Raw genomic sequence first — 14,210 nt, forward strand, 5'->3', positions numbered from 1 at the left:
ACAAATAATCCCTTATAATGGGCTGATTATGGACTCAATAAACCATAACAACATCTGAGATTTTAAAGGAAACACATAAAAGAGATTTTGCTTTCCTTGAGTCCAGACATCAATTTCAACCAACATTAATCTACTTAAATTCTCTTTTGGTTCTATGTTAAAAGTCTCTACTTACATTAAGGCTAAGCACACAGGGAAAAAAAAAAAAGGCACACATCTGTGAATACAGCTAAATCTATTCAGTTGCCTATTTGTGTAAACTAACAGTGAACATAATAATTATTACCTAGAAGAGAACATATTCAAATGCAGTTTTTCCTAACACAGGAAGAAAAAAAAGACACAATGAGAAATAAAGAAAATTGAAATAAGTAATGTTAGACTCTTTTTCCCCCTTTCCTCAATAAGAGTTAAAATCTTAACTCAACATATTGATTTTTATATATTTTCTGTTTATCTGTTTTGTCCACTGTATCTCTGCCAGTTGCCCCAGGCAATCAACAAAGCTATGCTTGTTCAGCCTTTGATCATCTCTGTGCTAGAAGATTAGCATATGCATACTCTCATCCTCCCCTTTATCCTGTTAATAAAGCTCCAAACTCCCTCTGCTGATGTTCAAGAAAGCAATCCGCTCCAGAGCCCCCAATGATTTGCCCCCATTCCCTCCTCTGCTCAGGACTCAGAATGCTAACTACTATGCACGAGTTGTGTAAGTGCTTATCCACCGGCCCTCTGAGGAGCAATTCTTACTTGTTTGATGCAGTCCACATTTGACAGACGTTCCTGGATCAGATTGGCCCAAAGCGCGTTGGGAATTTTCTAAAGAAAGAACAAAAAAAGGCTGAATATTCACAATTGAGTTCAAAAGGAATTTTACCATGCAGGCATATTCCGGTTAAAGGTGAAGTGAGATGTCTTCTTAAAAATAAATAAATAAATCAATCTGTGCAAGTCCCAAGTCATTAACATACTATATCAGAGAGTTAATAAGGGCACAAAAATCAGTATTAAAGGTAAGCTGAACACAAAGCCTACATCCGTGCTTTTTGCACACTAACACGGAAGCGTTGCCGAGTTTTGCACGCTAACACACACATTGGACATCAAACCTGCAAAGGGATCCACAAGAACATCACATCCACAAGCAGTCCTTTTTACCGCAAGTATCTGACCCACTACTGCTTCATATGTCAGTGGACTCGGCATTAGTGATCTTAACAGTTATCATGTGAGACAAGCAGAATCTCAAACACAGAGCAAATAACAGAAAGAGTCTGATTTTCAGGAGGTTTGTTTCATAGTTTCAAGTAACTCTCACTCTTTCATCATCCAGAAAGTTTATTTAAAATACATTTTATGGTTAAAGTTAATTTTAATGTTAAAGTTAGTTTATTTTTAAACTGGATTTTATTCAGGACTGTGAAATGGGATTGAAACTGCATGTGCCAATATTTTCAGAAGTGCTGTTTCTTCCTGTGACTATTACTTTGCCCATATTTAGAGATGTTTTGTAAGACAGTATTTGCTATCTGATAGAAGAACAAAGTTCCTCTACAGATTTAGCATTCCCCCTCCCAATATTTCTTCCATTATTATATTGGATTTCCTGACAAGAAATTAACAATATCCTTCTTTCCTTCTTGTAAGAATTTTCTTCACTATCATCTTCTTAATTTAGGCCTTCATTCTATGCTGAACTTGGTTAAACAAACTCTATGTTAGCCAGTTTAACTTGATAAAGTCTAAACCTTTGGCCATGCCAGTCAGAATAGCTGTTAATCATTTGACTAAATGCCTTGTCTCAGCCTCATTCATTTTGTCACTATTGGCAAAATGAATACTCAGAAAAAATTCTGCAGTCAGATTCTCTACTTCCCAAGTCAAAAAAATCATCTTTCACTTCACGATGGGAGCTTGACTCTTTGTTCCATGCAGTCCCATATATTATGGGTTCCCATCTCTTTTTTCTAACCAACGAGTCTGAAGGGCATAATCCTAAAAAAGAGTAATTCTGGAGGCTTATGTTATACTAAAGGACGTAGATAGATATAATGAAAATGTGGCTGACTATGCAGAAAGATTTCATAACAATCTTCTTCACTAGATCATGAAACAATTTCTCCAGGAGTGGTAGAAATGCTACCACACAAGTCACTTGAAAGTAGAGTGGAGAAAGCACTCCAGAATACACAAAACAGACCAGTCCTCATCTGGCTGCGGAACAGACAAGGTGGCCCAGTCAGGCAGTGGGTTTTCTTGCTTTGTTTATCTCTACTGTCCCCAGTTCTCAGTGCCTTTCCTAATATCAGCCATTCATAAGGCAACATTCAAGCAGGTAAAAGAGAAAAAGGGAAAGAAATTGCTGTGTTTCTGGGAAGTCAGCAGGTCCCATAGGTTGGTGTGTCAAAGCCTCCTGCAGCCTCTCGCTGCTGGAGCCTGGGTCTGTGGCTTTGAGTCTGTCACCTTCCAAAGGTGCATCACGCTGCTATCAGAAATAGCTAGCGTCTTGCTTACTTCTTTGATGTGTCATGTCAAGACAGGCTAGCGACTGCCGGGGGTCCACTCTGCTAAGCCTTGCCAAACCAATTTAAACCAAAATTATACTAACTTCTTTCAGTGCAGTGGTATTCTTAGTCCTCTCTTTTGAGCAGGGTTTATTGCACAAAAACAATCAAGGACACACATGTGGGTATTTCAGTGGTTTAGTTCCTTCTGCTCTCTGTGGCTCAATTCCAGTCTCATTTCCTGGTCAGTTTTCCTTCTACTAAGCAGTGGCCTACAAAATCATTTTCAATAGGTTGCTTGTAGAATGCCTAATTATTCAACTAGAAGTCATTAAATCTGATAGAGATCAAATAGCACATTTACAATTTCTCTCTCATAAATGCTCACATAAACATATCGTGAGCCTGGACATTGACGCATATACATTTGATAACTGCAGAACCGTATCTTACCTAAGGCACTCTGAGCCTGTCCCCACATTCAGTTTAGTTAATGGAAAGACCTGCTGCTATGGTATTTTGTTTATGTTCAGACCACTTTTCTATATACACTGGTTTAATCACTATTTCCCTACTGCTGAAAAACTGTACTCATTCGTGATTAACTTTAAATATCCCATGTTATTTCAGGGACATCATACTTCAAGTTACATGCCTGATCTACTCAGAGTTACATTTCAATGATCTTTTCATAAAACTGCTACACATTTTTTTGGGGGGGAGCACTTTCACTAGACATTTTTATTGGAAGTTTTGGATATATTTGTACTGAAAACAGCTACAGCTAAAAAACTTCTGACTTCATCAAGTTTGCACCTTGGAGAGAAAAGCAGTCAAGTTTGAAGAAATTTAGTTTAGCATTCTGAGAATCATGAATGTTTAGATTTACCTTGTTCAGATAAATACACGTGAAAGGCTGGTATTTTTTATGTATACACAAAACTGGAACAGTTCCTATTTGTTCCTTCATAGTGGCTTGTCCCGGAATAGATTAGAATGCTGAACGTGCATAGATAAGGATGCCTTGGGTTTTCGTCTCTTCTGTTGTATTTGTTAAAAAGTACGGGGATATGATGCAACTCTAGAGCAGTTTTAAGTCATTAACTAGTATGCAAACACCTTAACGCTATACTAAATTGCAGTTAAGAGTACACCCATCCCACAAGCCCACAATTACCACAGTTGTTTCAACTTCTTATTTTATCCAGTTAACAGGAAAAGTGAAACATGCAATAGCTTATCATTAGACTTCACTATAGGAAAAACCTGAAGGTGCTTTCTATTAACATTATAATAACTAGAGATGAGGGAATAATTTGCAATGATTTATCCAAAAATGTAGCCTCTTTTTCTGTTCATGGAATATTTATTGATAGCTCCTAGTTCTTCAAATTTATTGGCTATTCAAAAATATTTTTCTTCTTTTTGGAATATTTTTACATGCAGAATGATCACATTTTGCTTTGAACAGCCAGTATTTAAAATTCACTACCTAAGCTGTGCTCATTAGTAAGTGGCCAGGTGTGTGTCAGTGAATGACTGCATGTCCAACTTTAAAACCTGAGCTTCAGAGAATAATCATGTATTTTAAATACACCTTCTATGAATTCTTGTGCCAAGAAAACTCAAATGCTTTAATGTGCGCTGGGAGCAAACACAACAGAGATGAAAGCTTGGCTAAAGATAAGTAAGTAAAATATGTGAACAAACATTTGTGGACCTTTTTGCAGCATTTGCCCAGATCTAGTAACATTGGCCTAGTGACTTAAAAATGAACGACCTTTAGCACTGGGGTTAATTTAGCCACAGTAACTTTATATGCATGAAACAACACTAAATTGCGTTATATGATCTTCACACCAGACTTTCAAAAACACAGTCTTAGTTCCTGCTTTTCCTCTTTCCATTTATTAAATTGCTTTGGCCAGGACTACAACTTTTTAATGCCCTGGTTGTATCAAAGATAGCATAAACAGCTATTGTTCTGTGCCTGAAAGGACATTCAAACCCTGTTAGTGCTAATGGATGTTATGTATGCTAGAGGAGTCAAGTTTACCACTTGCTTCAGTAGAACCAGGGGTCAGTTACGGCAACAGTAGATTTAGCCAGCAGACATGAATCAGCAAGGGAAAATATGGTTCTTGAGATGACAATCTGGCTACATTTTAAGTCATGGTAAAGCTTGCATTGATTTAGAGGAAGCAAGGAGCTCCCTCCTAGTTTAAGGAGTTACATTTGAAGACTCAAACTCATATAAAAGAACAAAAGAAATGATTTAGTGAAAACGTTCTTCTAGGATCTAACATCTCAAAACCAGAGGCAAACTGCACAGTACTAAACCACCACCGGATTCTGCTCTTCGGGCGCTCCTTACTACGTGATTAGCCTTGACATTTTTGACTTTCATCTTCCATACCATCCATCTTTTTAAATCAAATAAGCCCAAAAGGACACCCTTGAAAGTGCATCTGTATAGTCTGAAATATGTTAATAATTACAGTAATTAAACCAAAGGGAATTTTTGTTTTAAATTCTCCCCCTCCAAGTTGAAATTTATGAATCTAGCAAAACAATCTTCAATAATTAGAACGAAGATTTCAAAGTACATATTCTCGAAAAGAATTATTTTATATCATCCCAGCCAAAAGCAAACCTTTTTGCCAGTAAGTTCAGTGAGTTCAATGAACTCTTTCCTCTCAGATCTGTAAGTGTATTACTCGAGGCATCTCCAAACTTCATTCACTAATTCAGTGTAATAAATACTACCCTATTTTCAGCCTAATTTTCTAAGGAAAAAAAATTAATCTATGTATCACACCGTCTACCATCTCAGCAAATTATGAATCTGTTGGTGAATTCCAATCAAATTTAGCAGAGGTGTAGAATTCTCACAGATATGAAATTGCTTCAATTTTTATGAAAATAGGTGACGAGGGAGAAAAGAAACTCAAACTAGTGGACTTGCTAGAGTGTCACAGAAAACCAGACTTCTTCCATTCTGTTACTCATGGAACACCTTGACATCTGGAGAAAGGAATTGGCTAAAAGGGCAAGAATCAGAAGTAGAGATGCTTCTGTGTATTCAGGATATTCTTTCAACATATTTTTCCAATGTACTTGTCACTAGCCTTTAATAACAGGACAATTAAATTGCTGATCAACTAATCCTGTGAGTCATGACATCTGGAAAAAGTGTTCTTTGGGCCAACTCCTTTGAACATTAGTTAAGAGGCCCACAATGAAGCATGAATGAATTTAAAAACCTGTCTGGAGCAACCTGTCAGAGTTGGGTAGAGCGCATCAACCCAAGAACTGAACGATCTGAGTCGGCTGCTATTGCCTCAGCTTGAGAGGTTCTAGGGTTTTCAGTAACCAACTGGATTGTCATACTCCTTTTGAGTTAATGCACCAAGTAAGTTATTTGTATCATGCTACAGAGAAATCAAGCATGCACAACTAAGTAGCACTGTCAGATCAAAAAAAGTTCTTTGTGTACATATTTTCCAGAGCATTTTGTACCAAAGGAGACCTCGGAGATTAATGCTTATCTTATTGAGATTATCAAACATGCTGAAATAGAAGACGCTTTGTTTAATGATATAATGAACTATTCTTTAAATTGTATTGTGCATACTTGGGCTTCTCTCAATTCTGTTGCTCATGTCTAAGGTTAATGTTTTCAAGACCTCCATTACTTTACATTGTCTTCCTCTCCTGCCCCTGTTCTATGCCCTGACACATTTTTATCTTTGTTCATATCTTCTTATCTAGCAGAGGTTATCCTTCTTCTCTGAAAGATCCTGTACCTACACATACACAAACCAATGTACAAACCACCATAGATATAAGAATATTTACTCTGATCTGCTCAACTCATAGCAGTGGAAATCATGGGAATGCCATATAATTCCTCTTCTGTGACATGTGAGCTACTATTATTATATCCTCTTACACACCTGTTTTCTTTCTTTATATGCCTTTGCTTCCTTTGTCAGCGCTAATATTTCCTTGAATAACAAAGTCTCCTGAGAGATACGTATGGCATCCAAATGTTTACAAAGCCACATTGCCTGAGGGAAGAAGAAAAAAAAAATACAGGTCGAAATATTTGGAAGGAAAATGAAGCATTTTTTCAGAAGGCTGCAGAAAGACAGAAAGCATTTTCCTAGCCTTCCATTTAAGTATACAGACTATATGTGTAACTTTAAGCAGTTTCTTATAAAGATGTTCAAGACTACAGCTTTGAATAAGGTCTTTTTCATCTACCGTACCATAGCACAGATTTTAAAGACAGCATTCTTCCCAGCATGCACACACCACCATCATCTGCCGTTTCTGTGGTCAGTTTTCTGTGGTTCAAATACAACTTCGACATTTTCAATTAAGCGGTACCAGTGGACATGACAGACAACTGCCCATGCAAACGGAGCAACCCACAACACGGGAATACCACAAACGTGTAACTGTGGTACTCCTCCCAGGTTAATTAGTCCTGCTAAAAAGCTGGGAAAACAAGGCAGGCAGAATTCTGTTGCATTACAGCAGTATCACTACTGCTACCTGAGCAAGTTCTCGCAGAGCTCACTTGAACATTTCCATTTAACCTGTTGTCCTGGTTTCGGTTGGGATAGAGTTACTTTTCTTCTTAGTAGCTGGTACAGTGCTGTGTTTTGGATTTAGCGTGAGAATAATGTTGATAACACGCTGATGTTTTAGTTGTTGCTAAGTAGCCCTTATCCTAAGTTAAGGACTTTTCGGTTTCCCATGCTCTGCCAGCAAGCAGGTGTGCAAGGAGCTGGGAGGGAGCAGAGCCGGGGCAGCTGACCCGAACTAGCCAAAGGGATATTCCATACCATAGGATGTCATGCTCAGCATATTAACCGTGACGAGCTGGCCAGGAGAAGCGGATCATTGCTTGGGCATCGCTTAGCGGGTGGTGAGCAATTGCATTGTGCGTGACTTGTATTTTCTTGGGGTTTATTTCTCTCTTTTTTTTGTTACATTCCTTTTTATTACAATCATCATTATTATTATATTGTTATTATTATTAGTTAGTATTATATTTTATTTTACTTTAGTTATTAAACTGCTCTTCTCTCAACCCACAACTTTTACCTTTTTTTTTTTTCTGATCCTCCTCCCCATCCCGCCGGGAGCGGGGAGCGGCTGCATGGTGCTTAGTTGCTGGCTGGGATTAAACCACCACACCTGTAGTGTAATATACAGGCATATCCCTTAGGAATGCCATCCTTGAATTTGTCTTGTGCTCTTCTGTCACTTAGACAATTCTGAAAATTATTTTCTCAGAATAAAATTTTCACAAGTGCTGAGCTCAGTAGAAAGTAAAAAGGTAAGTGGACAGTATTATAACATTGAAGGTAGTATACTTACAACTGTAGTTTTCCCAGCAGCAGGTGGACCAAGTACACAAATTCTTGGAGCTATGAAACATGGATATGTGAATGTCAAGATGCAGAACAGCAAAAATCCCAACCAGTTTCCCACTATTGCATTGCATAATCTAAATGTAATCACAATGAAACAATTATATCAGTTGGAAATCTGCCTGAATGGAGACTTCAGGATTGGGCTCCACTGGGGAAAAAAGGGGGAACACTAAGTCAGTGCCAGCTGGGTCTTCCTTTAATCTCCATGGTCAATGAGATTAATACTCTGACTAAACATGCCACTTACAGAGATATATAAGATATAGGTATCTCCCAATCAATTTCAACACACGAATAGTTTAGTGGGTGACCCAGAGCATAAGATACAAACGTTTCCTTATCTGAGTTTGACTTTTATTCCCAAAACATTCATTTAGACCTAACACATTTTATGATGAATATGTTAGCTTGTATATGCAGGACAGGACTATTTAAAAGTGACTACTATCATAATCATAGAACGGTTGAGATTGGACGGGACTTCTTGAGATAGTCTCTTCTCTCATTTCCCTTCCACAGTATGGTAGTAAAAATAATTTTTAGTTCGGCAAAGCTTTTGGCTCTCATCACAAAAAATACAATTTCACTTTTTAGTTCCATCTAAATAGGTTGTGTCAGGGTTCAGAGAAGATTTAGATATTGCAAAATTAAGCACTCTCTCTCTACCCGTTTTGACAGCTACCTTCAATTCTTCTAGTCATCATTAAAAGTAATTTTCTTTGTCTCTGTATCTTGTGTTTCTCTACTGCATGTCCCTCTCCTTTCCCTGAGGGGGCAAGGTGGGAAAAATGCATCCCACTTCTGAGGAATTCTTAATCTAATGCATACAGACAACACAATAGGCATTACCGTTGTAAGCTTCTTTGGGAATGAATTAGAAGCAAGACAAACAAGGGAAAATGGAGTAACTCTTAGGAAAGTATTTGGGACTTTTTCCATGAACGCACCTCAGGCTGCAATCCCTTGAGCTGTCATTTTATATTAACATCTTTGATGTTTTTTTCCCCCTATGCCTCGGGGAAAAAAACCCAAGCCCAAACAGACTATACACAGAAGGGGCTGATGAGTATTTACTGGGAGTAACATAGGTCAAAACAGAGGAGGGATATACTCACCCCAAAACCTCTTTAGCTCTCGATAACCAAAGGAGATAACAGTGTCTGATGGCAGCAGACAGGGAAGGATGTGAAATGTATTTTTATGAGGCCTTCCATGCACTCAACAGTTATTGGGCAGGTGCAATTTTTAAACATACATGAAACCCAAATTACAGATTCATCTTTACAAAGTTATCTGACTTGGAAGGTTTAAGAAAAACTCCCCCCTTATTGGTTCTTGCAAGTGCAACAGAACTAGTACACAATGTAGAAAAATACTTTAAAAGGATACATCAGCTGTTTTTATCACCTAATTTCTTTCAAATGTAATGTGATTAAATCCTAGGGTTTTTTTTTAATCTAACACCTTGAAACTCCAGCCCGGTACTTAGGAATTATTTATAAACAGCGTCATAAAAGAGTGCTCGGGTGCCAACACTAATCAACTTCTTCAAATCACTTCAAAGAAAATCAAAAAACCTTTCCATCCACAGATCCTTTTGAGGTTTAACTAGGAGCATGATTTAAAATTCACAAGAAAACCCTTAGGTATTGAAGCTTTAATACACAGCTTTCTTGGACAAACGTTTGATAAAAAACGAAACATACCATTATATACACCATATCATGCTTTAATATTGCCCAGGGCTACTGTAAATGCTCACTTTGTACTAAATCTGGTTTTCTCTCTGCTTAGTGGCTGGCAGCAGATGGGGCAGTGTAATTCACTGATTTACTCATTTGCACACTTGTAAGACTCCTCTAAAGCATTCTCCCTAAACATATGACACAAGGGCACAACCAGGACACGACTGTATGTAATATTTAACCCCCTCCCGTCAGCAAATAGTCAGTATTTAATACTGGAGGTCTGAACCAGCAGCTAAATGAAGTCAGGAATATCTAGAAAATGCCTTTTTCTTCAGTAACAAATCATATTTCATTCTACGGTTAGTCTTGATGAGATGTTACAGGATTTACTCTTCCAAGTAAAGTAAGTTTTAACATTCATCAATGATTTTAGTAGTAACGAAATCAATCCTGGAATAATGCAAAAGAACAGCTGGACTCACTGAGTTCCACTTAAGTCCAAAAGATTCTATGATTAATATTAATGCGACAAAATTTGCTTAACTTGTAAGAGAAATCCTTTGCAAACAGGAAAAGCACACAGTACATGATGAACATTCTTGCAGAACTTTTTTACATTTCTTCAGAGGTTTGACTGTAAAGGAAGAAGTCACAGAAATGCCACTTGGATGCTGAAAGCTTTTTTCATTAGCACAAACCAAGGTACAATGTAGAAAACTAGCATCTTCGTATATGAAAGAATTATCAGTCTTCATATGGTTCTTTAAGGTTTTTAGAAGGAACATGTGAAAGAACAATAGTACAGAGCCTTAAGCACAAACACTTAGCCACACATTTGACCTACGACATTTTCAAGACAGTTGTAAGCTATAATCATCATTAGACTTGTTTATGTTTTTAAGAGTACTTTAGATCCTATTATTAATTAAAAAGGTTTTCTAACTTCACACCTGGGATAGATGCAATGCTTCTTTTCCACACATCTCTGTTTGAAATTTTCTCTAGGGCTAAAACTGTCTAGCAAGGCAAGATCATGAAAATTCATCACTCTACTGATGGCTCTAATAAGGGGTTTTTTTCTTCTAAATAGTCAGCACCTTCCGCCATGATCAAAAAGTAAAATCAACTCTGCTACAGATTTCTGTTACATTATTTTCCATATAATTTATTCTTTAAACAACATTTAGGCTTTAATTTTAATTGGAGTTCCTTTCCTTTCTTAACAGGTTTTTCCAGACCAAAAGCAGACAGCATTTTTCCTTTGACAAACAACTGCTGTAGTTCTATCTTTAGTCTCTAAGTACTGAGGTTATGAAATGGAAACCTGCCTAATTCTGTTCAAATAATACTGTGGGGCTTAAGGACAAATGTTAACTCAATGTGAAGAAATTCTATCAGCATTCTCTCAAACTGCATGAAATTCTTTCGCATATTTTCCATGGGTCTATAAAACAGATTGATTACTCACGCTGCCTGCATCAGAAAAGGCTGGACACAATTTGCAGGATTTGACTTTTTTTTTTTTTTTTGGTATTTAGCAGCATTTCAGTCAACATCCATCTGATCAGCACCACTAAGAGCTCACAGCACCTCTAGTGATAATGATTTCATTGATGCTGCAGCAGAACTTTCATAATGGTTTACTATGGTTTTAAAGAAACATCAAAGCAACATGACACCAGCTATTCCTGACAGCTCATGCAGAACAAAAATTATAGTTCAGTTGTGCATATCCAAATATAATCTGCCTAAGGGTGAACAGTTTGTAAATCAAATAATTTGATTGAGTGTACATGCTTTTATTGTGCAGAATACAGACTTCCTATTCAATTTACCAGGTTTTGTTATACATACAAGTAGGCATGCTCACTGTTCCTTCATCCGAGATGCCACTGAGCAGTGGAACTCATTAACAGCAGCTAGTAACTAACTAATCAAAAAACAGAGAATCTGCCAGCCCAGGTAGAATAGGAAACCAAATTTACACCTGACAAAAGGAGTAATTAGCGAGCTTAAAGACAACAGGAAATATCAGATGGGGCACAGAACGCATTAATAATTGATACACTAGAACTCTTTGTTATTCCCTTAGAGGGTTTCATTGTTATAACTGTTAAAGTGCATTTTTTATTAGATTACCCACTAAAAAAAGAAATTAAAAGCATCTTACCTATAACTATTCCAAAACGCTCACCTTTTTATTTTTTTTTTCTCCCCCCTCAAGACACAGTCTGAAAAGTTTTATCCATCATCTGCCAACTGAAGCACAGCTTTCAAACAGCTGTTTACAAATAAGGAATTGAACTATTTATGGTGTCTCAATTTTCACTTACCATCATCGTTGTTTTGCTTTAAATGGTTTATCATATACTGAATGGGATCATCTGGCTTATGAATTAATAGTTCTTCAAGCATGTTCTGAAAATAAATAGGACAAAGTCAGAGGAAAATTTAACATAGCTATGCAGTCATGATATGCTGCATTTTTACAGCAATGTTACAATGAGGATCTTAAAGAGTTTATAAAGGCTTATTTATTTTCTTAAGACCCCTTTCACAGACAAAATTGAGACTATGAAACCTATTTTAGATGCTGAAAAACTGAAGTAAAGCACGGTCAGAAAATTGCCAATAAAAAAATAACCTATTTGCTTTGGCTTATTTATGATACATACGGACACCAGAAAGGTTTGGCTTCAGCAGTCTGGTGTCGATAATGGTTGAGTCAGGATTGACATAAAAACCATACAAGGAGTTTCAAAACCAGAGTCAACTTAAATTAGTATCTCAGCAGGGCAAGCTAAATGTCCTTCTCAAGCACATTCCCACAAGTTTCTGACTAGCCTAGAGGACTGCAGAACAGACAAGACCTGCAGAAAACGCAAAACCAACAACCAATCAAAGCCACAAAAGCAGCACATCTCACTTTTGTAACCGTACTAGTCTTCCTCCTACATGAAAAGCAAGGGGATAAAAAAAAAAAGGGGGAAAAAAAAGGCTTAAAGCATTTCCTTGAATGTCTGTTTTGGAGCCCATTTTCGTATTAAATGTTTGAGGTTTTACAGGGCCTTGCTTCAGCTCCCACCGATAGCGGTGGGGATCTTCCGCTGATTTCAGTGAGGATTGTAGCTTTACAGGCAGAGAAAGGAATAACACTGAGAAACACTAACTCCATAGATTTTCTTACAAGACATTTCAGCACAGCCAAGAATTCTGTAATTAAAACTAAACATCAAACAGCAACTAATGTTCTGACTTAGATTATCTACTGAAATGCTTGCACTGGAGTAGGACATCTTTTTCTAAAAACCTGTCATAACACTTTAATATTTGCAAGTAAATTCCATAACGTCTGTATATTCCATAAAATTTTATATTCTAACCAATTGATTGTCTTTTATTGGAGTGGCCTATTTTCCTTTTTTACTTCACCCACTTCATTAGAATAATTAAAACATTCAATTTTGTTTATACTGTTTCACATGCAAGTTCTGATGCTTCAAGGTCTGCGTAGAACACAGCATAAAGTATAAAATTTGTATTTTTATTGGAAGTTCATTTAAAAATTATTACTTTCCAGCAACATTTATTTGAACTAAGAAATCTGAATTTGGCACTACAGTTATCAGCAGCTTTAAAAATAACAAACCTAAGAAAATCTGGTCTTATTATGATTCAAAATTGTTCAGGCTGACAGTGATTGATACTTTCACTATTTCATGCCCAAGTCCTACCAGCACTTACATGCATGCTTCATTTTATTCAATTCCGCTAATCTCGGTTTAATTTTACACAAGCAGTTCTGTTAATCTCTGGGGGAGGTTCACATTTTGGGTCTCATGTTTTAGGTTTCACATATTGGGTTTTGTAACTGTTTAAGTTTAGGACAATAATTTCAAGCTGTGTTTGTTTGTACCCTTATGTTGCGACAATACAATTGAAGCATGAAAAGAAAACAAGACTGAGTAAAACCCATAAGCGTTTTATATGAGGTCCTGCAGCTGCATTCAATGCCTCATGGCATGCAAAAACCCACAGTATTTCCACAAAACCCCCACAAATATTATGCCACACTGGTTATACAAAATGGCCTTGAAGTTACATGAAAAAAAACAAAAAAGAGAAAAAAGAAAAGAAAAATAAGCATTTGTGTGTTTTCCACTGAGATTTGAAAAAGTAAAAAGGCCTTATAACATAGACAGAGTTAGGAGTTAGCAGCGGTACACAGCAGTCTCTAACAAGTCCTCATATCAGAACAGCACCAGAATATTGAGTCCCTCGCACAAACCTCCCCACGCTCGACAAAAGGGCTTTCTCCAAACTTACAGAACAAACCATACCTTTCTCTAAGGCAGGGAAACCAATCTTGCTATTTACTGAAATCACAAAGATGTTAGAAGTGTACTTATTTTCTTTATTTTTGACACACTTCTCCACAGAAAAGCCACGACAGCAGCAAGAGAAACGATTTTAAACGCATAATGCTTATAAAGGGGCTGCAACACGCACGTTACCCCACCAGCTCGTGTCTCAGGAAGGGCAAAACCCTTCATCTCGGTTTTTCCCGCGCT

General features: G+C 37.2%; 1 protein-coding gene across 3 annotated transcripts in view; it reads right to left on the reverse strand.

Moving 5' to 3' along the window:
- The window catches only part of AK8 (adenylate kinase 8), a 73,204-nt gene that overhangs the window by 58,402 nt on the left and 592 nt on the right, over positions 1-14,210 (reverse strand). For 2 of the 3 annotated variants that reach the window (XM_050907936.1, XM_050907937.1), the window contains exons 2-5: positions 11,973-12,057; positions 7,896-7,945; positions 6,461-6,574; positions 751-819 (exon numbers count right to left, since the gene is read on the reverse strand). In XM_050907936.1, coding sequence (XP_050763893.1) covers positions 751-819; positions 6,461-6,574; positions 7,896-7,945; positions 11,973-12,054 — 315 coding nt within the window. In that variant the 5' untranslated portion in view covers positions 12,055-12,057. The remainder of the gene's footprint in view (positions 1-750; positions 820-6,460; positions 6,575-7,895; positions 7,946-11,972; positions 12,058-14,210) is intronic. The other variant, XM_050907938.1, reaches the window with a different exon arrangement.

Source organism: Gymnogyps californianus, chromosome 18, assembly GCF_018139145.2.
Source record: "Gymnogyps californianus isolate 813 chromosome 18, ASM1813914v2, whole genome shotgun sequence".
NCBI classification, from domain to species: Eukaryota; Metazoa; Chordata; class Aves; order Accipitriformes; family Cathartidae; genus Gymnogyps; species Gymnogyps californianus.